This window comes from Otolemur garnettii, unplaced genomic scaffold (assembly GCF_000181295.1).
Source record: "Otolemur garnettii isolate 467f Iridium unplaced genomic scaffold, OtoGar3 scaffold00002, whole genome shotgun sequence".
Taxonomy (NCBI): Eukaryota; Metazoa; Chordata; class Mammalia; order Primates; family Galagidae; genus Otolemur; species Otolemur garnettii.
In genome coordinates this window covers 13,426,303-13,453,718 of record NW_003852397.1, presented here as the reverse complement: position 1 = coordinate 13,453,718, position 27,416 = coordinate 13,426,303, and the positions used below count along the sequence as shown (strand labels likewise).

Sequence of the window (27,416 nt, the reverse complement as noted above, 5' to 3'; positions counted from 1 at the left end):
TTCAAATATAAAGTTGTAGTTGTGAGGGTTAACAGCCTCACTAGCCTATCTCAGTTTGAGTAAGGGTCATGTCTCATTTTTGCATCCTCAATGCCTCAAGAGGGCTCTGCATTCAATATATTTATAAATATATGAAGCCTTATAATTTTGTTATTCTGAAATGTCTCAAGAGGACATTTTCAATGCTCATAATAATTGTACCTTTTAATTATTTCTCAATGACCACATATGATGGTGGTCTCTTAAGATTATAATACCATCTGGTTACTGTACCTTTTCTCTGTTTAGTTTAGTTACACAAACACTTAACCACTGTGTTACAGTTACTACAGTATTCAGGACTGTACCATTATACAAGTATGTAGCCGAGGAGCACTTACAGCTTAGGTGTATACTAGGTCATACTATGTTTATGTAAATACACTCTGATGAAACTGCCTTGTTCATATCTCCCTTTCTCCCTCTTAAGTGACACATGACTACCTTTGGAATATCATGTGCTAAGCACCAATGCTAAGCATTTTATTATGGAGTGAAGTAAATTTTAGAAACTAGGAGTCCCGGTGAAATACTAAACCTAAAGTGGAACAACTAAGTATGTGACAGAAGTGTAATACATGTACCCAGGCCTACCTAACTCTTAATCACAAGACAAAAATTTCTCTATTAACGCAACCATTTCAACGAGAGGCGTTAGACAGTTTCTACCTGTAATTTATGGTCTGGTTTACCAAGAACAGCCAGTGTGCCTATCCATCCCACCCTAAGCAGGAACTGGAATGAAAAGGTACAACGTGGCTATTGCGCATGCTCACACCGCCCTTCCTCGCTTTCCCTTCCCTGCCCCAGAACGCCACCGCAGCAACCTTCCAGGAAGACTTTAGAACAGCTTCCGCCTACTGTGAAGTCAAACTTGTGGAAACCCTTTCTTTCTGCGACGTGGACATCTTTCTCTTCCTACAGCCTTTCCAACTTGGAAGCAGAGAGCACGCGCCGCCCTTTCTCAGGTACCCAAGAACGCTGTTTGCCAGTTCTCAATATGGCCGCTGACAGGCCGGCTCCAAGTAGAGGCCCCTCATAGGCCAAGGTCGCTTCCTGACCCCGCCCACTTCTTCCCTCCTGGCTACGTCAGTCCAGCTCTTAGCCACGCATGCGCAACGGGGGCGGGCCGGGAAGTGGGACGGCCCGAGCCTTCCGTGTACCGCCGCATCTGCCGCCTGTACCTCGCTACTGCTGCACTCTGGAGCCGTACTGCCGGCGTTAGCTGCGCGAGGGGAAAGGAGGGACAGACTAAGCGTGCGTGCGCGCGGTGGGGTCCCCGCAATTCCAGCAGTTCCCCTCGCGCCAGGTGGGCGGCGAGGGTCAGCTGCAGTCGGGGGAGGCCCTAGACGGCGCCATGTCGGCAGGCGGCCCATGCCCGGCAGGAGCCGGAGGGGGCCCAGGGGGCGCCTCCTGTGCCGTGGGGGTCTCCCCCGGCGGGGTGTCCATGTTCCGGTGGCTGGAGGTGCTGGAGAAGGAGTTCGACAAGGCCTTCGTGGATGTAGATCTGCTCCTAGGCGAGATCGATCCGGACCAGGCGGACATCACTTATGAGGGACGACAGAAGATGACCAGTCTGAGCTCCTGCTTTGCACAGCTTTGCCATAAAGCCCAGACTGTGTCCCAGATCAACCATAAGCTAGAGGTGAGGCGTGGGCGCTGACGCGGGTGGCATTCAACCCCAGGCTGCCCGGTGGTGTCAGATCCCATTTAACGCACCGGTGAAACTACCCTAGAAACTGCTCACTGGGGCATCTGGGCTTTAAATGTGATGGGAGGGTGCGTGTGTATGTGTGCGAAGGAAAGGAGTGAGTTGAGGTTGCGAGAGAAAAGAGGGTGTAGACCGACGTGTGGGTCTCCGGGGTCCTGTCATCCACCTTCCTAGTATCTTTCTCACTGAGGAGGAAACAAACTAATTGCACTAGCCTTCTTTGTATGCGTTACATTAGCAAACCTAACAATGATTCTGTCATGGAAATACCGTAGCCCACCTTTTAACATATGAGTTTTGCAGATCTACTTTCCCATTGATAAACCAGATTTGTGTATTTTCAGATAGATAACACTCCTGATTATTTTTGTGACTATTTCGGGCCAGCGTCTCTATTGCACAGAGACAGGCATGAACTATTTAGAGGAATCTGATCAAAGCTCTTAGGAAAATTAGATGGGATACATAAGCTCGTCTCTCTGCCTTTCTTGGTTTACATCCACAGTTAGTCCTTAAATTACAGTCCTTAAATTACCTGTAGTGGCTGCAATTATTCAAGTGACTTCTGACGTTGAGGTTTTGTGTGTTTGTACTTCACTGTGTTTCCCAGAGTCTGAATTTATTTTTGAGAGCATGTAAAATATCATTTGCCTTACTCTTTAATTCTGGGTATGGGTGAGGGTGGAGTGGTGGTGAGTCCAAACAAAATTCTACCACATTGTGCAGAAAATTAAATTAGGGCATTATTACAATATTTAAATATCATGGTAGATTAACATTATTGCATAAAGAGCACTTTCTAAGTAGGCAATTTTAGGGAATGGATCTCTCATTTTAAAGTAGATAAAAAGTGGATAATCAGTGACTTGGGAAGCTGTTTGAACACTGGGTTTCCAAAGAAATTATTATTTCGTTTGTTTGTTTTTGTTTTTTGTTTTTTGAGACAGAGCCTCACGCTGTCACCCTGGGTAGAGAGCTGTGGCATCACAACTCACAGCAAACTCCAACTCTTGTGCTTAAGTGATTCTCTTGCCTCAGCCTCCGAGTAGCTGGGACTACAGGCGCCTACCACAACGCCTGGCTATGTTTTGGTTGTAGTTGTTGTCGTTGTTGTTTAGCAGGCCCCAGCTGGATTCAGACCCACCAGCTCTGGTGTATGTGGCTGACGCCTTAGCTACTTGAGCTACAGGTGCCAGCCCCAAAGAAATAATTATTGCTACAAGTTGTAATTGGCCATTGTATCCAAACCAATAGGAATGTCAGATCCAATAGGAATGTCAGATGTGCATCTTTTCTTTAGTGGTCAGCATGCTTTCTCTCCTATTAATTAGAATAAAAATGTGGTATAATTAATCTTTGATTAGTATAGGTTTACATATCCAAGATTTTGTGGCTGTTCATAGAAAGGACTTTTTAATTTCTTTCATCCTTTTTGAAAAGTTTGGAATGAAAATGCTGACAGCAAAGTAAAAACTTCTTACTGTATATAACTGAAAATGTCTCTAAATTTTTTGATTAATGATAATTTCTAAAAGGTAACAGTTTTTTTTAGGTGAGGAAATTGCATTTGATAGTTTTTAGAAATAGCATTAAACAATTAAGATCAAAATTAGTTTTTGCCACATGCTATGGTTTGAATGTGTACCCTCCCCCCAAATTTCATGTGTTAGAAACTTAAATCCTAGTGTAGCTCTATTGAAATTATTGGATCCCCAGTGTGGGGCCTTTAAGAAGTGGTTGGTGAGTAGATTAATCCATTTGGATTAATGGATTATCATGTGAGTGGAACTGGTGGCTTTGTAAGAAGAGAAAGAGAGACCTAACAAAGTATCTTAGCACATTTACTCCCCTTGCACAGAGTTCCATTAACAAGGCAGCTCTCACCAGATATGGCTTCTTGACTCTGGACTTCTTCAACTTCATAATTTTAAGAAATAAGTTCCTTTGTAAAATAAACTACCCAGTTTCAGGTATTCTGTTATAAGCAGCAGAAAACCGGCTAACGGTCTCACGACTTAAGACCGTTGGTGTCTTTTACAACTGCAAGTATCTATTGGGGATAAACACCTTTTTTCCAAATTAAACAATACCTTATATATTTTTTAACTGATCTAAGGAAACTTTAGACATTGATGTTTTTTGATGTCAGAGATACAAGCTAAATTTGGGGAGAGGATCATTCTTTGAGTGGGAGGTGGTAGTCAATTGTTTTTGTCTTTAAATATTTTAGGTGAATGGTTCAGAGTTGTAATAAATTGTGTATGTTCACAGAAATTGTTATTACCTAGTTGGAGTCCACATCCTGGTTTAGGAGGTTACACTATTTTTCAGAACAAGAAATGCTGTCACAACGTGAGCGTGTTTTTCAACATGCTTGAAAGCCTTGGTTTAAAAATCTTAGAAGATGGGGAGGGAGAGACAAAGCTTAATTTTTTTTTTCCTTGTGTGTTTTTTCAGTTACAGTTGACTTGTCAGTCTTTGGTGTCAATCTTTACACATTTAGCAGCTTCTAAAGTTTTCATGGAGTCAGTTGTGTATTGCTGTGGAAGGAGGTTGCATTGTCACCGCTGCTATTTAAAGAACTGCTGCTGTACCATCTGAAGAATTTTAGGGGTTGTTCCATATACCATTATCAATCTTCTGATATCTTGATTTTTTAGGAAAAAATTCTATAGTTTCTCTCCCGTTTTATTCCTTAGTAAGAAAATTGCATTAGCTCTATTGTTTTAATTATATGGATATTAAGGCATATATTTGAGGCCACTTACTGTTGGATAGAAAAAATGTGTGGCAAAGTGCCATGGTTTTAGAGAGATGTTACCATAATAAGTTTTTTTTTTTTTGTAGTCAAGGCATAGATACCTCCAGTGTGGGTAATTTATAGTGAATTTAAATTGGTCTTCGGTATCCCTCGACATTGCCTGCCCCTTTTTCTGTTCAGTCCCTGTGTAGGTAACACCATGTTTAATATTAAACTAGTAGTTAGGAAAACTGTTTTGCTGCTGCTCAAAACAAAAAAAATCACATATTTCATTTTTAAAAATTTGAAAGCACTATTGGGGCCTTTTTTGTTATTTTTAATTGATGCAATAATTGTACATATTTATGAGGTATGGTGTAATATTTCAATACAATGTATACAATGTGTAATGATCATATCATAGTAATTAGCATATCTGTCACTAATATTTATCATTTCTTTGTCTTAGAAACAATTCAGAATCTTCTCTTTTAGCTATTTGAAAATATACAACAAACTGTTAACTGTCATCGCCTTACAGTGCTGTAGAACACCAGAACTTAGCCTGCTGAAATTTTCATCTATCCAGCTGAAATTTTCATCTGTAACCGATCTCTCCCTACTCCTCTCTTCCCCCTTTCCCACTTCTGCAAACCACTATTCTACTTTCTGCTTCTCCGAGATCAACCTATTTGGCGTTCATATCTGAGTGAGAACGTGCAGTCTTTCTCTTTCTGGGCCTGGCTTATTTCATTTACCATATTGTCCTCCAGGCTCATCCTTGTTGCTGTAAATGACAGGATTTCATTCCCCTTTACGACTGACTAGTATTCCATATATACACCACATTTCCTTATCCGTTCATCACTTGTGGACACTTAGGTTGGTTCCATCTCTTGGGTATTTCGAATAGTGCTGCAATAAACATGGAACTACAGATATTACTTGACATATTGATTTTTTTTTTTTGATACATGTGTATGTATACCCAGTTGTGGGATCACTGGATCACATGGTAGTTCTATTGAGCTTTTTAGAATTATAAATTACATTTTAAAATTATATATAGATGACATCCATGTGACTGCTTCTTGCCACAAGTGCCTTTCAGAAGAGTCCTATCTAAGGGGAAGGGAATGGTGGCGACTGTCAGAATACTTCGAGGTGGTGCCATTTCAAATTATATTTTTCTTTACTTCTCACCTACTTGAAAATATCTGCCATGGTGAGTCACCTGGTGATGGCTGTGCTGGAGTTACAGGCATTGGTTGGGATAATAGTAGTAGGATGGGGAGAAAAAAGAAGAAAAGAAACTTTATCTAAAGAATGTGAGTTCCTTTAAACTGACAGGCCAAAAGAGACTTTAGAATGAAAGGGCAGTCATGTCACTCCCCCTTGAGCTATTATCTCTTGGAGCCACCTGCTATGTGGCCTTTAGATTGACACTAGTCTTTAGACTGACACTAGATGGTTATAAAATTCCATACTCTAGGTGCCATAATCTGTAGTTCAACAATGTATAGCCAATTGCTAATCAATGTTATCCCGGTAAACCAGTGATACAGACAACTTTGTATCAGCCCACCCTTTGTTCCCCTTTACCTTTAAAAACCTGCTTGTAATATAGGCTGCCAAAACATTTCCTGAGGCAATGGGTGTCCTGATCACCCTTTTCTCATTTTGGCTCAAGTAAACTCTTTAAATAATATTTTGTGCCTCAGCCTGTTCTTTTTAAGTCAGAGGTAGTAGTAGAAGCAATAGCAGCAGTGGGTATGTTGTAGTAGACCAAAAGTTGTGAACCAGTGTTTTAGAAAATTGACCTCTCTGCCTTGAAATACAGTGTTACACCTGTTCACTTCTTCTTTAAAATAACAGCACAACAATACACCTTCTAACACTCCTTCCTTTCTTTCGGCAGTAGCTGAATTAATGTCTCCTTAAAGTGATCTGTTGGTTACAACCATTGGTAGAGGAACTTTTTACTTTGATTTAGAGCCACATTGATAATGAACTGGTGATGTACTTGTCCTTGTGCTGCTTTAAATCTGTCCTGTTTTTAGACAGACTGTTTCATAACATTGAAGTTCAATATTGATCTAGTGTATCCTCATGAACACTCATGTGCCAGGTGCTGTGTCAGGCAGTTGGGATATAATGAAGACATAGCCATTGCTATTATGAAACTTCAGTTCTATTAGAGAAATTTGCTGGGAGAATAGTCATGTAAATGAGAAATTGCAACTTTGATGAGAATAATGAAAGGTATATAAAAGTAGTAAGTAAGTCTTCCTTACTTACTAGGAAGATATATAAAAGTAGTAAGTAAGTAGTAAGTAAGTCTTCCTTGTCTTGGGTGTCAAGGAAGACTTCCCTAAGAAAGTTATCTAAAGACATTATGTATGAATAGGACATAATTAGGCTAACAGAAATATTAATATTCAGTACTGTACTACAGGGAGTAGGAAGCGGAATGCACCTATGATGACCCCGGCATAGTGTGTTTGAAGAGCCGAAAGAATGTTGGTATGTGTTAGGAGAGAGCAGAGGGCAAAAGAAGAGAGAAGCAAAATGAGTTTGAACAGGCAGGGAGGGACCATTTCACACTGGCCCTTTGATGGGCCACAAAATAGATTTGACGTTTTTTCATAACAATGGGAAGTATCTTAAACCAGTTGGTAACCTCAGTGAAGTTAGAATAGTTCACTTTGACTATGGTATGGAGAAAGTTGGGGAGAATCACAAAAATGAAAGGCAGGGAATCATTTAGAAGGTTCTTAAAATTATCCATGTGAGGTAATGATAGTGTGGAGTAAGAGTAGAGATGGAGGAAAGTGAACAAGAGAGACTGGAGAGGTAGAAATCGACAAAGTTTAGAGATGGATTAGATTGGAAGGATGAGGGGATTTGGGATGATTCCAAGATGTCCATCTTGTGTGGCTGGCTGCCTGGATAGATAGTTGGATGTACAATTTTATTAGCAATGACTGTGTTGCCAATCAGTATTGGTCAGTTACTGTGAGCCAGGCTCTGTCCTAAGTCTTTCTATGTATTAATTTATCTGATAGTTCTCCATAAGATAGATTTCTTAGTATGGTTATTCTTATTTTATAGTAAGAGGCTCAAGGCTACAGAGCTAGAGAAGTCAGGACTGATACACATTTATATCTTGTTGGGGATGGCAGAGGTGGGATGTAAAGTGGGAAGACAGAGTGAGTGTGGCTGGATAGTAGTTAGAAGGGAGATAGTAGATTTAAGGGAAGTATTGTTTTCATTTTGTTTTTAAATGAAAAAATAAACTTGAATATGTTTATAAGTCAGAGAGAAGCATCTAGTTGAGGGAAAGACTGAGTATTATAGAAAAGAGAAGGGTAATTAATTCAGTAAGATTGTGAATGACAATGGAATCCAAAGTACTGCTTGAGAGGGGCATGTATTAGAAGGAAGACGAAACGACAACTAGATAGTGGGAGGTTGTGGGAGTTTTTGTGTGGTGGCTTTTTTCCCCCTGTGAAACAAGAGCCCAGGTCAGTTGCTAAACGTAGGTGATAGTAAGAGCTTATAGAAAGTAGAAGAGGCTTAAATAGTTGTGGAAGAGTGGGAGAGCCAGTTGGCCGGCCAAACAAAAGGACTGCCAGGAATTATTGAGGACCTTTTTGGGGTTAGTTATCATAAATTCGTGGTGCAACCAGTCTGTCTTGTTGTGTGACTTTCTCTGGCAATACTTAGCCTGTTTTAGGGACAGTGATGAGAGTAATAATAACTGGATTCATCCAGCATGGTAGCAAAGGAATTTATTATATAAGCAAGAGTGTTATTGAAATGAAAATGGTAATGGGTATACAGAAGAAGAGATAAATTGAAAATTAAGGAAGTAGAATCAACAGGATTTGATAATTATGTAGATGCAAAAAATAAGCAAGAAGAAGAATAAAGGATAACAGGACATTTGTTTGGGAAATGTATTGGTTAATACGTTTAATGGGTTGAATAGTGTTGTTCCCCCAATTCATGTCTGCCCAGAACCTCAGAATGTGACCTTATTTAGAAGTGGCATCTTTACAGATGCAATTAATGTAAATGAAGGTGGCGATAAGACGGTAATAGATTAGAGTGGGCCTTACATCTGGTGAGAATGTACCAATAGGAGACAGAAAAAACACACAGAGAAAAGGCTATATGAAAATGGAAGCAGAGATTCAAATGCTACATCCACAAGCCGAGGAATGCCAGAGATTGCCAGCAGCCACACAAAGCTAGCAGAGTGGCATGGGACAGTTTTTCTATTGGAGTTAGAAGGAACCAGCCCTGCAAGCACCTTGATTTCAGGCTTCTGGTGTCCTGAACTGTGAGAGAAAAAACTTTGATTGTTTTGAGCTGTCTAGTTTGTGATAATTTGTTATGACAGCCCTAGGAAGTTAATACATGACTATTCACCAAAGTAAGGAATTCAATGGGAGCAGGTCTGGTGGGAAAGATACTGGCTAAAATTCCCCATGGTGATTGGTGCCCAGGCTGTTTTTATCTCTTTTCACTTTTTCTTAGCTGCTTTGGCCTCAAAAAACAAGCAAACAAACAGACAAACAAACCCCTCCTAGTCTGTATGCAGTTGTAAACAGGCCGAGCTCTTTCCCGGCATAGGCTTCTGTGTGTAGTGCCTTCTCTGTCCCCTTTGTCCATGGTATCAGACACCCACTCATGTTTCAAAACTCTGCTTGCGTCATCATCTCTGTAGAGGCCTCCTCAGCCCATGCCTTTCTGCTCCGTAGGCAGAGGCTGTCTAAGGCTTTGACCTCACTTGTACTGTTTGGATTTTGTTATGCTGTACTGTAATTAGTGGTTGCCACTTACCTCTACCTCTGAAACAAAACGTTTGAGGGTCTGAATTATGTTTTAGGTGAAATACTCTGAAGTGTCAGATGCTTTGTGAAAACTGACTTAGAGAGTGGCATTATCTCTTTGTGAACCCATTTTGATTTCTAGGAGTTGGGATGAGGGGTTTGTTTCTTCCCTCATTACTCTGAAGCCACGTTGAGTGCTGTGTAATTTCTGTTGAGTCTAGGTATGGGATTGCCTTAGAAGTGGATTACAGAATTGTAATTCTGTAATTACATCTCTGTTTAAGATGAGACATTTGGAACTCAGTATTAAATACCAACCTTTCTGACCTGCTTACATCCCTATCTCACCTGTCAGTGGTTTTCACGTCTCAGACTTTTCTTTTTCCCACTCCATGTATTAGCAGATCTCCTTTCAACACTCAGGGAATGCCCATCCTTCTTCACCATCACACATACCTCTCTAATACTGCTACTGCTCACCATGCTTTCCATCGTAATTGGAAATATATTATTATCTCTTTCTAATAGACAGTGATCTTCTTAGGGCAGAATTTATGTCTTATTCATCTCTTTGTCCCGAATTATGGTATATAGTAAGCACTCAATAAATATTTATTTGAATAAATTTTTTTTTTTTTTTTTTTTTGAGACAGAGCTGTCTTAGTTATTACCCTGGGTAGAGTGTTGGAATCACAGCTCACAGCAACCTCCAAATCCTGGGCCTAAATGATTCTCCTGCTTCAGCCTCCCTAGTAGCTGGGACTACAAGCGCCCACCACAACGCCTGGCTATTTTTTGGTTGCAGTTGTCATTGTTGTTTGGCAGGCTTGGGCTGGATTCAAACCCGCCAGCTCAGGTGTATGTGGCTGGTGCCTTAGCTGCTTGAGCCACAGGCGCCGAGCGAATTTTTTGAAATATCTCTAGTTTGTGCCTCGAACCTTTAAAGATTACCAACATTCATTCTGTAATGTAAGTTTTATGAGTGCTGGGGTGATGTTTGTCTTGTTGATTCTATACCCATGGTGTCTAACATAGTGCCTGCCACATTGTTAAAGGACAGATCTGCAGGTTCATTTATTCCCTGGGTATGTAATTCACAAGACTATAATTTGTGAGTTAGTATTTCATGATATTCTTTTTTTTGAGGAAAAATTGAAACTGATTATAAATAACTTTAAACATCATAGTATGAATTTCATGTACTTTGACATTCCTAAAATACTGGGTAGATTGATTATCCTCCCCATCCTATTTCTAGTTTAATCATATAGCAAGCACGTAAGTTCTCTGAGTTAAAGTGGAAACATTGTATATTATTTGAAACTTCAGTTTGAGGTTCACAGCAAAGTACTTTAAAAGATACACTTTAGGCTCGGCACCTGTGGCTCAGGTGGCTAAGGTGCCAGCCATGTACACCTAAGGTGGCGGGTTCGAATCCAGCTCGGGCCTGCCAAACAACAATGACGGCTGCAACCAAAAAATGGCCGGGCGTTGTGGCGGGCGCCTGTGGCCCCAGCTACTTGGGAGGCTGAGGCGGGAGACTTGCTTGAGCCCAGGAGTTGGAGGTTGCTGTGAGCTGTGATGCCACAGCACTCTACCCAGGGGGACAGCTCAAAAAAAAAAAATACACTTTAAAGCCTTCTACATGGGCCTCCTTTCAGAACCTCTCTGGCCAAGTTCTCTGATGACTTTTTTGTTTCAGGACCCCTTTACAGGCTTACATAAATTTTGAGGTCTCTAGTGAGCTTTTGTTATGTGAATTATATGTACTAGTATTTCTTGTATTAGAAATTAAAACAGATAAAACTTTAAATGTTTGTTAGATCACTTAAACATAGCAACAATAAACCTATTACATGGTAATATAAATATTTTAATTAAAAAAATACCTACGGTCAAGATGAAAATAATTACTGGAAAGAATAGCATTGTTTTATATATTTTTAAATCATGGCAATGGCTGTCTTAATAGAAGATAGCTGAATTCTCACATCTGCTTTTGTATTTAGTCTGTTGTGTTATGTTGTTTTGGTTAAACAGTAGGAAGAATATGTGATCTCACAGAGATCTGTAGTTAGATAAAGGAGAAATATTTTAATTGCCTTTTCAGACAGTTGTGGACATTCTTTTTGATAGTAAAAGTTGACAATAGGGAATTTCTTAAATGTCCGTTGTAGCATGGAGTCTGAAACTGTGTAAATGAAGTTTTTATATAATATTACATTAAAATGCTTTAGTCTGCCCAGCACTTTGAATGGATCTTTACTCAAGCTTGATTTCATAATAACATCATCCATTGGTCATTTTGAAATGGGTTGCCCAGTTATGAAAATCTTACAAATGTTGACACATCTCATAATATAAAAAATTCGCATAAGTTAGTAACACAAGTCTCAATTGAAAAATCTTTAAACGGTGGGAAGCTGTCAAGCTTATGACTATGGATTCAGGTTTTCCAACGTTCTCATTTTCACTTGCAAGTAAATTTTTATCTTTGGCAACAAATGTCATCAGTTGTTTTCCTGAAGCATCATGTTCACTGTTTTGATTCTCAAGAACAAACATGTTTGCCAAGTATTTTAATTCAAATAACAATAGTTCTTCTTTCAAACTGAAATGGTGCTCTACACAAAAACATGTTTAGCTTGCAACTAAAGCAATTGCATGAGTGCTTGGTCTGCAACATAAATGTTCTATGCATACTTCCCATTCCATTCCATAGAATGTTAAAAAGACGTGTACTCAAGGATCAGGACTTTTAAAAATTAATATTTTCTACTGGTCCATGAAGGATATTCTTTTTTGGGGGGGGGGACGGGACAGAGTTCTAAAGCTGTTGCCCTGGGTAGAGTGCTGTGGTCACACAGCTCACAGCAACTTCACATTCTTGGGCTTAAGTGATTCTCTTGCCTCAGCCTCCCATATAGCTGGGACTACAGGTACCCGCCATAACACCCAGCTATTTTTTGGTTGTAGTTGTCATTGTTGTTTGGCAGGCCCGGGCCAGATTCAAACCCCCCAGCTCCGGTGTATGTGGCTGGCGCCTTAGCCACTGAGCTACAGGTGCTGAGCCTGTGAAGGATATTCTTAAATAAACTTCTTTTGTAAATTCCAAGTGCATGACAGTGACCAGCACAGTTTGGTACCCCTGCATTGACTTGTACTAAAATGCCAGCATTTTGCTCATCATTACTTTTGTATCTTTACCACAAATCTCAACATAGTGAAAAAGACAAATAATGTTTTACTGCCAGGCGAGGTGGCTCATGCCTATAATCCCAGCTCTGTGGGAGGCTGAGACAGGAGGATTGCATGAGTTCAGGAGTTCAAGACATGTGTGAGCAAGAATGAGACCCCGACTCATGAAAACAATGAAAAACCCAGCTGGCACCAGATGTAGCGAGCACCTATAATCCCAGCAGCTTTGGAGGCTGAGGCAGCAGGATGCCCACAGCCCAAGTCTGAGGTTGCTGTGCGTTGTGACATCATTGCACTCTGCTCAGGGCATAGGGTAGAACTTTGTCTCAACAACAACAACAAAAAATGTTTTATTATTATGAAAATAGTTTTGACCTTCTAGACCCACTGAGTTGGTCCCATAGATCTTGGGAATTGTTGCTTCAATAATAACCGAAACTCCTCCTAGAGGGAAAGCTATACAGCCCCCTCCACCCTGCAAATTCTCTTCTTTTAGTTTCTTTCATACAGCTTATTACATTTATAAATATATATCATATATATATATATATACACACACACACACACGCATACACTTTTTTTTTTTTAAGACATGAGGTTTTACTATTAGCCAGCCTGGAGGATAGTGGCATACACAGGTATGGTCATAGCTCAGTGTAGCCTCTAACACATGGGCTCAAGCAATCCTCCTGCCTGAGTCTCCTGAGTAGTAAGGATTACAGGTTTGCACCACTGTGCCTGGTTTACTGGCTTTTTAATAACCTTGAAGAAGTAAGTTAACCTCTCTGTACTTCACTTTCCTTAAAAAGTGTATCTGTCAAGGGATTATTGTGAAGATTATGTTTGCTTGTCTAGACCGCAGAACATTATTTCTTTGGGGAAAAATAATAACAGGTGGAATTAGTGGTCATTATAGTTGGATAGAAAAATTGGAGTGAATAAGTAGAGTTCCCTATCTGATTTCCCTATCAGAACTTTTATATATATACCATTGGAGTGAATAAGTAGAGTTCCCTATCTGATTTCCCTATCAGAACTTTTATATATATACCAGAGGAGCAGACTGCTTTAAGAGCTGACTTGCAATGAGAAGGAATAGTATTTCCTTTCTTAAGGGATGGCAGAAGTTTTAAAATTTGACCTTTGAATATGTTTTCTGTTTGGTCATAGTTTTGTGTTTTAGAATAGGACTCATTGGCTTTCTGTAACCATGAGTGTATATGTGTGATATGCAGTGCTTTTTAAAAAATTTCAGATTAATATGAGGGTATATATGATTAGGTTACATTGTTTGCTCTTGTAAGGTAAAGTCCAAGTTGTAATTGAGTCCTTCAGCCAGGTAGTGTGCCATACACCCCCACATTATACCCATTAAGTGGGAACCTACCAAACCCACCCCCCTTCCCCATTCTTTAATTGTTTTTTCTCTCATGTGGGCTCGTAGTTGTTCATCTACCAGTTTCAACACAGTATTAGTACAGGGGATGCTTGCTTTTCCATTTTTGAGATACATATATTCTTCACATTCGTTTAGGTAAAAACAAAAGGTACAAGTCTCCATCCTTTTTATGGTGGATTAGAATTCCATGGTATATGTATACCACAGTTTATTAATCCATTCCTGGGTTGACTGGCCTTGGGTTGTTTCCACATCTTTGCGATTATGAATTGAGCTGCTATAAGCATTCAAATTCAGAGGCCCTTATGATAAAATGATGTTTTTTCTTGTGGGATCAAATGTAAGGTCTACTTTTACCTCTTTGAGGATTCTCCATGCTTCTTTCCAAAGAGGCTGTCTTAGTTTGCAATCCCAACACCAGGGCATAAGTGTTCCCTTCTCACTGTGCTCACACTAGTATCTGCAGCTTTGGGACTTTGTGAGGATGTGGTCTGTTCTTACTGGGGTTAGGTGCCTGCCACAACGCCTGGCTATTTTTTGTTACAGTTGTCGTTGTTTTAGCTGGCCCGGGCTGGTTTTGAACCTGCCAACTTCGGTGTATGTGGCTAGCACCATAACCACTGTGCTACAGGCACTGAGCCTTGATTTGCATTTTTCTGATGGCTTACGGACAGGGAATGTATATTCATGTATTTGTTGGCCATTCATCTTTCCTCTTGGGAAAAGATTCTGTTTACGTTTCTTGATTAATAGAACCGTTTGCTCTTTTCTTGTTGATCTGTTTGAGTTCTTTGTAAATTTTGGTTTTTAGTCCTCTGTGAAATTTGTAACATGCGAATATCTTCTCCCATTCTGATGGTTGCCTATTGCTTTGTTGATTGTATTCTTGGCTGTGCAGAAGCTTTTAAGCTTGATCAGGTCTTATTTATTTATTTTTGGTGTTGCTATAATTGTCAGTGGTGTCTTCTTCATGAATTCTTTCCCAAGGCCAATGTTGTAAAGTTTTCCCCACACTTTCTTCTTGATTTTTTTTATTTGTTTTTATTTTTGTGTCTTAGATTTAAACCTTTTATCCAGTGTGAGTTGATTTTTGTAAGTGGTGAGAGGTGTGGGTTCAGTTTCAGTCTTTTATGTATGGCTAACCAGTTCTTCCACCACCATTTATTAAATAGGGATTCTTTTCCCTAGTGTATGCTTTTATTTGGCTTATTGAAGATCAGATAGTGGTATGAGGCTGGTTTCCCCTATAGGTTCTCAGTTCTGTTCCGTAGATCTGTGTGTCCATTTTTATGCCGATACCTTGCTGTTTTGATCACTGTAGACTTGTAGTATAATCTGAAGTCTAATGAGGTGATGCCTCTCCATTTGTTCTTACTTTGTAGAAGTACAGTAGCTATTCAGAGTTTTTTCTGATTCCATAAAAAAGATAGAATTATTTTTTCAATATCTTTAAGACATGGGTATTTTAATGGGGATTGCGTTATATCTATAGATTGCTTTGGGAAGTATGGACATTTTAACAATGTTTCTTCTTCTCAGCCCCGAGCATGGTCGGTTCTTCCATTTGTTAATGTCTCATGCTATTTCTCTTCTCACCAAAACCTGGCTTTCTGTAATAGTGGGGAAAACAGTTATCTACCTCAGGCATGGGAAGAAAATTAAAAAGAGGTGAAGATTCTTTACAAAGTGAATAGGTTAAATTAAATGGTATCTTGAAGATCTATAAGAAAAGACAAGGAGTGGATCAAAATGCTTTCGTTACTCGTAACATTCCTTACGCTGTCCCCTTGATTTTTGTCATAGGAGGAAAGAACTTGTAGAATGGTTCTGCCTCTGCTGTCTGTCAGGTAGTTCAGGGTCCTTTATATAAGAATCCCCATGATGCATTCTTTTACAGATTTAGTTCCAGGAGAAAATATAGTTCTTGCCAGATAAAATGGCATTGCTTCCTTTAATGAGAGAAGAATTAAATAATCTGTAAAGGTGCTCGGTGCCTGTGGCTCAAGCGGCTAAGGCGCCAGCCACATACACCTAAGGTGGTGGGTTCGAATCCCCAGCCCGGGCCCGCCAAACCACAATGATGGCTGCAACCAAAAAATAGCCAGGCGTTGTGGCGGGTGCCTGTAGTCCTAGCTACTTGGGAGGCTGAGGCAGGAGACTTGCTTGAGCCCAGGAGTTGGAGGTTGCTTTGAGCTGTGATGCCATGGCACTCTACCCAGGGGGATAGCTTGAGGCTCTGTCTCAAAAAAAAAAAAATCTGTAAAGATTATTTATTAATTAGAAAACTCTTACTAATTAGAAACTTAGCATTAAGTTTAATATAGTATTCAGTAAACTATAATACATTAGTATTTTTATAGTGATATCATCCTGCCATCTCTATATGAGTTTTATTTTTATATTTTTGTTTTATAAAACTATATGACTTTTAAAGCTTTTTGAAAAATAGGTGGGTATAGATGATCAATTTTAGATGCTGGCATTAAATGGAAAATTGCCAGAGAGTTAAATTCCAATCTGTACTCACTCTAAGTAGCATGATGAAGTAATCACTTTTTGTACCCTTTTTTTTTTTTGGAGACAGGTTCTCACTCTGTTACCTGGGCTAGATAGTGCTGTGGTGTCATTGTAGCTCACTGTAACTTCAGATACCTGGGCTCACATATTGTCATGCCTCAGCCTCTCACTATCTGGGACTATAGGCGCATGCCACCATACCTAGCTAATTTTTGTATTTTTTTTTGAAGAGATGAGGTCTCTCTCTTGCTTAGGTTGGTCTTGAACCCCTCGCTTCAATCAATACTCCTGCCTCGGCCTCCCAAAGTGCTAATATTATAGTCCAGCCTGTACAGATACTTTAAAACATACCATAAAACAATTAGAAGTAGATGAGAGATCACATTTACATCTGATTGGGAGCTTTCTGTGCTATATAGCTCATTACAGTTAACTTTCTATTTAGTGTCAATGATTTTCTTTGGGATTGCTAAACAACTCGCAGGATGTATGCTTTTGCAGGACGTGTGCTTTTGCACGGATGCTTGTCTGTGCCTGGGTCTGTGCCCATTCCCATGCCTGTGTGTGTGTCTATGTATATTCAGCCTGCTTACACTCCCAAGTTCTAGTGCCTGTCCAGGTGTGTGTCGGAGGTATGGAGGGTGTTGGGGAGAAAGGGTTCAGAATCACTTGCTGAGATGGCACTTGGTCTAGTTCTGAGATTTGTAGCTTGTAGACTGCTTCCTCACAATTTTTCCTGTCGCCAGAGTTACATATGATGTGAGAGGTCTTAGTTTTAATCCTACGCAATTTATAATTGGGAACACCTTGTGTAATCTCTTTGGCCTCAGTTTTTTAATTTGCGAAACAAAGATGTTTATCAGGTTTTTTTATGTTTACATATTGGACCTTCTAAAATTTTACCAAAAGGGTGGGCTATCTGGCATGCTGAAACTTACAAGTGAGTAGGATCCAATTTTCCTGCTGCTCAACTTGATTCTTACTAACTTCTTATCTTAGTATGACCCCCCCCAAACATGGAGCTTTTGAGGGATGCTTAAGGTAAAATAATTGTTTTTTATCCATAAGCCAGTTTAAGGAAATAAAAACTACCCTGTTTAGAAAGAAGAAAGTGCCTCCTTCATGTTTACATGGATGGAACTGGAAAATGTTCTTCTTAGCAAAGTATCACAAGAATGGAAGAAAAAGTATCCAATGTACACATCGCTATTATAAAACTATATGAAAGCTATAACCTAATTATAGCCCAAGAATATGGGGAGGGGGAGGGGAGGGGAGAAGGGCGGATGGGTGGAGGGAGGGTGATTGGAAAGATCACCTCTATGGTTTGTCTTACAAGGGTACAAGTGAATCTTTCTAAAAGTAGAGTATAAATGTCTTAACACAATAACTAAGTAAATATCATAAAGTCTATGTTAACCAGCTTGATGAAAATATTTCAAATTGTATATGAAAACACTACACTGTACCCCATGATTGCCTTAATGTACACAGCTATCATTTAATTAAAAAAAAAGAAAGAAGAAAGTGTAGCTGTTATATACTTTCAGATGGTTTTAAATGTAGAAGATTAAGGTCTGGACTGTAGACAAAGTGGGTTAATAAGAAACTCTTAATAAAAAAAAAAATTACTTTGATTTGGTGCCAGAGAACGGAACCCAGTAGTTCAGAATTATGTTAGGAAGGAATTATCTTGCTGAAAGTTTGGAAGTTTTGAAAGACTATGAGATGAGAAATAAGAACAGTAACGATTTTATTAAATAAAAATGAATGTTGATGATAATCCTGTAATGTTATGTAGGTAAACTGCCTCTCAATCTCTCTTTTCTATTTCTGGGAATACTTCATTCCTACTTTGTGTAGTATGCCCTGAATTTTCATCTATCTTATAACTATTGATGTGGGAATACATTTTGAAAATCATTGCCTTAGAAAATCTCCCCAGTGATTGATTTAATGACTTTTTAAAGTGGAGACAATAGTCTTAAGGCTTAGTTTTATCCTTAATGACACATCTAGGGAAATAAAGTCTTGATGGTCAGTTTTATTTCATTTTTTTCTGCAAGTGAACTTTTACACATACGATCAAATGTTAAGAAAGTAAAAAAAAAAATGTTTACCGGGTGAAGCCTATATGTAATGTACTCTTTAACTGTTTTTTTAAAGATTTTTAAAAATAATATATTACTTGAAAATTTAAGTACGGTTAAAATCAGCTGTTTTTAACTCTCTTCATGTGTTATTGTATGATCTAGGTAAGACGGTGAGGCAAAAGATGCCCAGACTTTATTTATGGTCAAGCTGGTTTTGAGTCTCTTAGGGCTGTGTGGTTTTGGGCAAGTTGTTTAAATCCTGACTCCCAGTTTTCATAACTGTTAAAAGTTGGAGAGTATGATAGAGATAATGTATGGAGTATGTATGGCTGGCCTACAGTAGGCAGGTGGTCTGAATATTGTTAAGTTAAACGTATGTGCTGGAGCTGTAGAGATGAATTTTTCCTTATGGCTACCTGCTTGATATATTTCTGCTTCCCTGTCCTGGGGGACAGAATTGAGTTCAAATGCTGTTTTGCCACTGACTGGCTGAATAGCCCTGGAAACAAAAGCAGCCTTGATGGGCCTTGGTTTCATGATCTCAGTATTAATGGTCATAATTATAGACTCTGTGTTCTCCAAGCCCTATTGCAGTTCTGAAACCCTAGACATGGGTAGATCAGGGTAGCAGGATCCATTTAAATGTTTCATGTTGCAGAAGGAATAGACAGGGGAGCCTAGAAACTAAGAAATCACCAACAAATTCCAAAGGGAGAGAACCACTTTGAGTGAGAAACTTCAGGAGTGGATCTGAGAACAACAGGCAACCCTGCTTTTAGGTTGCAGGTGAATGAAAAACAGACCTTGGGTCACACTAAGAAACTGCCAGCACATTAGAAATAACTGAAATGTACTTTAAGAATTTCAGAAATTTCCAACAAAAACTACTTTGAGAAAAGAAGAGTCCAATTCTAAATAAACACTGCTAGAAGTAGAATCTCAGTTGTTCAGGGAAGAAACAGGAAGTTTGAAGGGAAGTGAAAGTTTTTATTAAAGGTGGAGGAGAGATACATTCATAGGAGGGAGATTTCAAAACAACAGCTCTGGTTACAGTGAGAGGCCATGGTTTTACACAGTTCACTTTTAGGACGGAAGAGGGAGCCTCAAACTATGAAACTAGGAAAGAGACGCATGCTTACTGCGGGTCCCCTATGTGGAAGTCTCCTAAACTTATGTTAAAACATTTGTCGTTTAAGCATGTAAAAGAAAAGGATTTGAGTTTGAACCCACCACCTCTGGCATAAGGGTCCTGTGCCCTATCCTTTTGAGCCACAGGCACCATCCGCGTCCTAAGTTTCAACTTGTCACTGGTTTCTTTATTTTCAGTATTCAGTGGAAAAGTTCTTACTGATTATGTCACCATTGACACAAAAATAAGAATGTCTAGATTTTAAATTTGTCTTCCTTTCTTCCCTTATGTCTACATGAGCTATCTTCGTATCTTACTGTTTCCATCATTGGCTTCACTGTTGTCAAAATTATTATTGACCTGATCTTCCACCGGACATCCACTGTCCTGGGCCACACTGTAACTAGTTATTGCTAACAGTTTCTTTTCAGTATTGTAAAATCCTTTATTTCCATTTACAAAGTTAATCTAAAGGATAACGTGTCCTTTAGAAAGCTACACATAGGGTATTGTGGTAGCGTTCTTGTCTTCACCTCCTTACTTGCATGTATGCTGCTAAAATGTTACTGAAAGGAACTACTTCAAAATTGTATAGTGATTACGGTTGCAGTACTCTATGAATGCACTGAAACTGACTAAGTTGTGCACTTGAGTTTTATGGTATTGCATTGTATTTTAATAGAGGCTGTGTATAAAAATGAAAACAAAAATGCCATTGAGAACATACAGTAATTTCCTGTTAATTACCAGTTCTGGTTTATCACCCTATTATATCCAGCCTTACCTCTCCTCTCCACTCTGGTCCATTCTGTCAATACTTGATCCCTTAGGTCTAATCTCCTTGATAATAACATTTTCATATTCTAATAAGTGCTTACATATGTAAGATTAACAATTTTATGAGAATAGTCAACTCCATGGATATTACCCCTATTTTAAAATTGAAGAAATTTGAATGGAGTCAGAAGGTTTTATCCAGAATTACAGGGCTAGTGTTAGAATTCATTTCAGCTTCACAGACACTTATCGAGCATCGTTTAGGTACTGTTGGGTACAGTTGGTGCGTTGGGTCATGGTGGTACATTCTAAGCCTCTGATCCCTGTCTGTAACCAGAGAATTCACCAAAGATGTGTTTAGTCTCTCTCTGACTCTTTAACTGTAGTGTGTTTATTTAATGAGTACCATACTAGTCTTCCCATTTCTAGATTTTGTTACTGCTTTCTGTTTCCTTTTCATTCAAGTCCCTTCTAAACTTATTTTCAGTCTGAATCTTTTCGCTCACCTTCTTTAAACCTTCCTTTCCTTGGAATTCCTTGGGATGGGGTCAGTTAGGTTTATCTGTAATTTGCCTTTTATCGCGGTTATTGGTTCACATGCATACTTATCACTTCAGTTGATATGAAAGCTTGTCAAAGGCCTACAGAAATTATGTGTAATTGTTAGAGTATTATCTACAGTTTTTTTTCTCATTGTGCTGGCATCATTCTAAAGCCCTGTACATGCTTCTAAAGCCCTGTAGATGTAAAACCATGTTGGTTTGCTTAGGAAACAAAGACACTGTACTAGTCTTCAGTATACTGGCTAGTTGGGAAAACCAAAAACATAAGGGACAGACATATCCTACGCACAATGTATCAGTTGCGCAAAAGTAAGAAACTTTAGACTATTCAATTGAATGACTGAGTGGTCTGAATGGTCTTGAAGAGTTGTTCGCTACACCATAACTGAAAACTAACAGTCAACTCTGATCTTTAGAAGACTATAAGTTAGCACTGAAAAATGCTTCTACTAGATAGTGATGAGGTAAACTGAGGCTAGTGCCCTCTGAGAGAAAGGCAGAACACCACTTACACTTACTTAATCTTAGTGATCCATCAGAGCACATATTGTCTGTACTAGGTGATGAGCCTTTCCATTCTAGTACGTATATTTTCATGAGCTTTGGAGATAAAGGTGTAACAGTGAAAAGCCTTCTTAAAGTAGGCAAAGTAAAATGGAAGTAGCACTCTGTCTTATTGGAGCTTTCTGTTTAGAGTGGAGCTCTCTTGCCACTGAAATGTCTCACACTAATGATTTTATGTTAGTTTAGATCAGCAGTTCTCAACCCGTGGGTCGAGACCCACAGGAACTGTATTAAAGGGTCGCAGCATTAGGAAGGTTGAGAACCCCTGGTTTAGATAGATGACATACTTGATTCAGATAATATGCTTCTAGTCTTCATGTATCCTTTTCGAAAATAGTCACTACCAGCTAAACAAGATCAAGACCTTTTCTCTAATTTTTTCTCAAATAAAAAAATAAGCTTGGTGTGGTGACATGGGCTCATAATCCCAGCTTCTTGGGAGGCTGGGGTAGGAACATTGCTGGAGTCCAGGAATTCGAGGCTGCAGTGAGCTATGATCATACAACAGCATTCTAGCTTCAATGACAGAACAAAACTCTGTCTCAGAAAAAAGAAAAGAAAAGAAAAGAAAGAAAGGAAAAAAAAAGATAGTCTCTGAATTATCATTCTTTTTTTTTTTTTTTTGAGACACAACCTCAAGCTGTCACCCTGAGTAGAGTGCTGTTGTGTCACAGCTCACAGCAACCTCCAGCTCCTGGGCTTAAGTGATTCTCTTGCCTCAGCCTCCCAAGTAACTGGGACTACAGGCGCCCGCCACAACGCCTGGCTATATTTTTTGGTTGTAGTTGTCATTGTTGTTTGGCAGACCCAGGCTGGATTCAAATTTGCCAGCTCTGGTGTATGTGGCTGATGCCTTAGCCGCTTGAACTACAAGTGCTGAGCCTGAATTATCATTCTTGAATAATAATCATTAAATAAAGAAAAAGTTAGGCATACTTAATGTTTTTTGTTGATGTTTTTAAGGCACAGTTGGTGGATCTGAAATCTGAACTGACAGAGACCCAAGCGGAGAAAGTTGTATTGGAGAAAGAAGTGCATGATCAGCTTTTACAGTTGCACTCTATTCAGCTCCAGCTTCATGCCAAAACTGGCCAAAGTGTTGACTCTGGTACCATTAAGGCAAAATTGGTAAGTAGTTTAGAGATTGACATGCACTTGCATATATTTTAGAGAGTGAGGAGAACAATTTTTAATGAGGGGCTTAAATTATGAAATGTAGTGTGTGCTCATTGTGGGAAATCTAGAATATGTAAGAACTGCAGAGTTTTTGTGATCATTAAGATCATCCACAGTCTTGTCACCTAGAGATAACCAGTGATAACATCAAAAACCAGTGATAGTTAGAAGAGAATTTTTCTTCTATTTAAGAATATGTGAATAGATATATTTAAAAGACATTTGTGATTATAACAATAATTTGTTTACCCTGCTATATCAGGATTACTGTATCAGGATCAGCTGCATATAACAGAAATCCAAGTAACGTTGGGATTATTCTTGAAAGCAGTTATTTTTCTCTTAAAATAATCCTGAGACAGGTTGTCCAGAAGTGATGTGGTAGTTCCACAGATACTAGGGATGTAGATTACTTCTACCAGGCCAGGCACGGTATCTTATGTCTGTAATCCCAGCATTCTGGAGGCCAAGGAGGGCGGATCACCTGAGTTCACAGGTTTGAGACCAGGCTGAGCTAGAGCTAGACCCCAACTCTATCTGGGTGTGTCAGGCATTATGGCAGGTGCCTGCAGTCCCAGCTATTCAGGAGGCTGAGGCAAGAGAATCAGTTGAGCCCAAGAATCTGAGGTTGCTGTGAGCTGTGATGCCATGGCCTTCTACTGGGGCGACAAAGTGAGACTCTGTCTCAAGAAAAATAAAAAAAGAAATTCCTTCTACCATTGTTAGCTCTTGATTTTCATCCTCGGGATTTCCTGTCTGCCTTCCAAGTAGGAAGAAGGACTCCGAGGGAAGGGCAGACAAGGTGCTTCCTAGCTGTGTTCCCTTCTGGAGAGGACTTTTTATGAAATCCTCCTCATTACTTTCTTGCCACCATCTCACTGGTTGTCCCTAGCTGCATGTCAGTCTCTTGGTTGGTCACATGGCCACCTCAAGTCAAATGGGAGCTCTGTTAATCAGGAAGAAGTAGAAAATGGAATTGAGTGCCAACCAGAAGCATATTCTTTCTTTTGCTCTTAATGAACACTTTTACTGCCACCGTATATTTTGTAATATCTGCATATTGTTTTATTGTATGAATTTACCGTAATTAACTGCTGTCCCCTTAATCAACATAGATTGTTCCTATAGGAAAAAAAATTTTAACACTCAATTTAACCTCATATGTTTTGAGTGTATACTATGTGCCAGGTGGTTCGTTAACAATATAGGGACACAGTAATAAATAAGACAGTTGTATAATAGCTTGGCAGAGGCAGGACATGAAATGATGGTGATGTGATGAGAATAATATATTTTTAAGTTTTACTTGTTTTTAGTTCATTTCATTTGGTTAATTTGTTTCTAATACTGACATGTTAGAATTTAAATAAATATTTATGTTTTCCTAAAGCCCAATTAAGTGTTTTACTTAACCAGAACAAAAGTCAGATCATAACTGCTGCTTTGAGCTATTCAATAATTAATATCAAGAAATGGTGTACATTTATACTAGAAAAGAATTTACCTGAAATTTTAACATTAGATTTGAAACAGAGTACTTTAATAAAAAGAACACTGAACCAGTTGCATTGACTAATTTTGATAAAAGTTTTTAATCTAATGTTATACAGTTAGAATTATTTATAGATTTCAAAGATTATGTTTATGTTCCAAAGAACGTCATCCAAATAATACTCACCATGTGAGAATTTTCCTTGTAATAATTATACCACTAGATAAATTCCTTTGTTTGATACTTTTCTAATTATAAAACTTTTTTCTTATATCTGAAGTCTGTCCCTTCTGTGGAGGAGCTGGTAAGTATATTGTCTCTGTTTTGCTTTCATATGTCACGCTGAAGTGTTCTTAGTGTTTATTTGCATATTACATGTTGTCACACTCTTTGTATTTGAAAATGGTGCTCATGATGGCAATTTTTTAGTGTGCAAATACCTGCAAAGTTCAGTGGGTAGCCCATTACCCTTTTCTTACTGCATGTTGTTAAAGATTTTTCTCTTGTTTGTGATTTCTAGCTATTATTTGCAGAGCCTATCAATTTTTGGCAACTTCTGAGCCTTGTACCTTGCTGAAGCAGCTCCTTCAAAATAACAATTGGTTTTCTCAAGGGTATTGAAGATACATTAAGCAGGCCGCCTAATTTTTAACCCCTTAACTATTTGAAATAATTTCTAGAAAAAGAGTGTATATGTTGATTTTTTCATCTACCACATGTTGCAACTTTTCAGCAGTCTTCTCTCTCTTCTCTTTTCACTCTCCTGCCTGTCTGCTCTACTCTTCTCTCTACCCCTTCTCCCCCTCATCCTTCTCTACTCTCCCTCTCTCTCTCCTCTTCCCACTCTCCCCTCTTTTCTCTTTTCCTTAATGCTGCTCCACAGCCTCCCTCCCCCACCAATAAAACCTTTCATACAAAAAAAAAATAATTGTGTAGCCTTTGAAATAACCTAATTTTGAAATGCTTTAATAGAAGTTATTTATTTATTTACTTACTTTTGCTGTTTTTGGCCAGACCACCTCTGATATATGGGGCCGGCGCCCTCCTCCTTGAGCCACAGGCGCCACCCAACAGAAATTATTTTAGAAAAGAACAATATATAAATTCTTAATTTTTTTCCAACTACCCCAACATAGTAAGGTTTGGAATTGTCTTTTAGTTTTACTTTTGAAGATACTCTTTGGGTATCTATTGATAAATATAAAATGAACCCCTTGGTTACCTAATAACAATCAGGTTAATTATGAAAATTTTTCCTTAAACTTAGAAATGACTAACTTTAGTTGTCTTAATCCTGTTCTTATTTGCGTCATTAACTTCAGACCTGGGAGTTTGTCAGATTCATTAGGGTTTTGAATCATTAAAACTCCATTAAGTAGTAGCTTAATATGTTTCTCAGATTTCATTAATAGGATATAAATAACAAATGAAAATAATTGAAAATAGTTAATCTTCAACAGAAAGTTTATTTAGCTCACAAGCCAGAGAAATCTTGGTCTTCCAGGAATACTTTTCCAGAAACTGCATCAACCTTAATAAATGTCATTAAAAGCATTTTTGTGGCCAGGAACAGTGGCTCACGCTTGTAATCCTAGCACTCAAGGGGACTGAGGCAGGCGGATTATTTGAGGTCAGGAGTTCAAGACCAGCCTGAACAAGAGCAAGACCCCATCTCTAGCAAAAATAGAAAAAAATTAGCCAGTCACAGTTATGCACTCCTATAGTTCCAGCGACTCAGGAGCCTGAGATAGGAGGATTGCTTGAGCCCAGGAGTTTGAGGTTGCAGAGTGCCACTACGCTCTACACTGGGCCACAGAGTGAGGCTCTATCTCAAAAAAAAAAAAAAAAAGAAAAGAAAAGAAAAAAAATTGTTATCCTAACTCTGGTATCTTTTTGTAACTAGTATCTGCTCTTTCAGTAGATTCAAAATAAAGCAAGATTTAATAATTTCAAAGCTTTTGTAAAAGGTGGATTCTATTAATAGATTATTCATTTTTCAAATCCTCTTAAAAATAATATCTAGAAATTTCGTTCTAATGGCTATATTTTTTTCAGTTGAAAAGGCCTGCTAATCTTCTGTTTGTCTGTCACATATATAACAAATATTTTTAATCAAAGAAGTAATAGATCCATCTAGCATTTAGTAATTGTCATTAGTTTTAGCTTATGTTGTGTGTATGTGTGTATACATAGCGTGCCAAAAAATTTATACACATTTTAAGGGAAAAACTATATTGACATTTAATACTCAAGTTACATTTGACTTCTGCAATTACAAAAGATACTCAAATGTGACTTGTCATTCTTTATTAATTGGTTTATATTCAACATTACAATTTTAATACAGTTTTTTTCTTTCTTAAAATGTGTATACATTTTTTGTTGCTATATATGGATTATGGTACTTGCTGCCTTGTATTTGAATATATATATGTCTCATATATAAATATGTTCAGTAACAGTAGACCAAAGCTGACAAATGAGTAACAAAAATGTATTCCATGAATTGCTAGAAGTTTGCTAAAGTCCAGAACAAAAAGGGAAATAATTAAATCAGGTGCCCATGTGATAGAAACAGTGCCATTTTTCCAAGAGAAACAAATTTTCTTGGTGCTCAGGTAAATTTTTGTTTAAGTCCTCATAAAGGGACATGGTTGTATAATGAGTGAATAATTTATTCTACATCTCTTGAACAAATATAACCATATTTTCATAGGACTTGTGAATTCTTGAGGTCACTAAATCAGTACAAGCAATTCTATTCAGGATAAATGCATGTTTGCACTATATAGATGGTTTTCTTTATCTTGATACAACATTTAAAATATCTGCTAGGGCCCTTTTGCAGCTCTCAGAAGGATTTTATTTGGCCCCACAATTTGTGTGTCTGGTTTTAGATTTGCCTGCCGTTAGGCAGGATGTTGTACCTTTCATTTTGTACTTGCTTTGTCTCGGTTGACTGCTTAGATCCTAAAGGGATGTACATGTAATGCTTGATCTATAGAAACAGACAGACTGTACTTTATGCTTTTAAGATAATGTGGGCTCGGCGCCTATAGCTCAACCGGCTAAGGCGCCAGCCACATACACTTAAGGTGGCGGGTTCGAATCCCCAGCCCGGACCCGCCAAACAATGACGGCTGCAACCAAAAAATAGCCGGGCGTTGTGGCGGGCGCCTG

The 27,416-nt window shown here is 38.7% G+C and overlaps 1 protein-coding gene across 7 annotated transcripts in view; it reads left to right on the top strand.

Annotated features, from left to right (window-relative positions):
* Window positions 1-1,160: 1,160 nt before the first annotated feature.
* GOPC (golgi associated PDZ and coiled-coil motif containing) overlaps window positions 1,161-27,416 on the top strand; it is a 47,276-nt gene continuing 21,020 nt past the window's right edge. For 5 of the 7 annotated variants that reach the window (XM_023513326.1, XM_023513321.1, XM_023513328.1 and 2 more), the window contains exons 1-3: window positions 1,176-1,684; window positions 22,532-22,696; window positions 24,517-24,540. In XM_023513326.1, coding sequence (XP_023369094.1) covers window positions 1,397-1,684; window positions 22,532-22,696; window positions 24,517-24,540 — 477 coding nt within the window. In that variant the 5' untranslated portion in view covers window positions 1,176-1,396. Of the gene's footprint in view, window positions 1,685-22,531; window positions 22,697-24,516; window positions 24,541-27,416 lie in introns of all 7 variants that reach the window. The other 2 variants (XM_003781622.3, XM_012806330.2) reach the window with 2 other exon arrangements.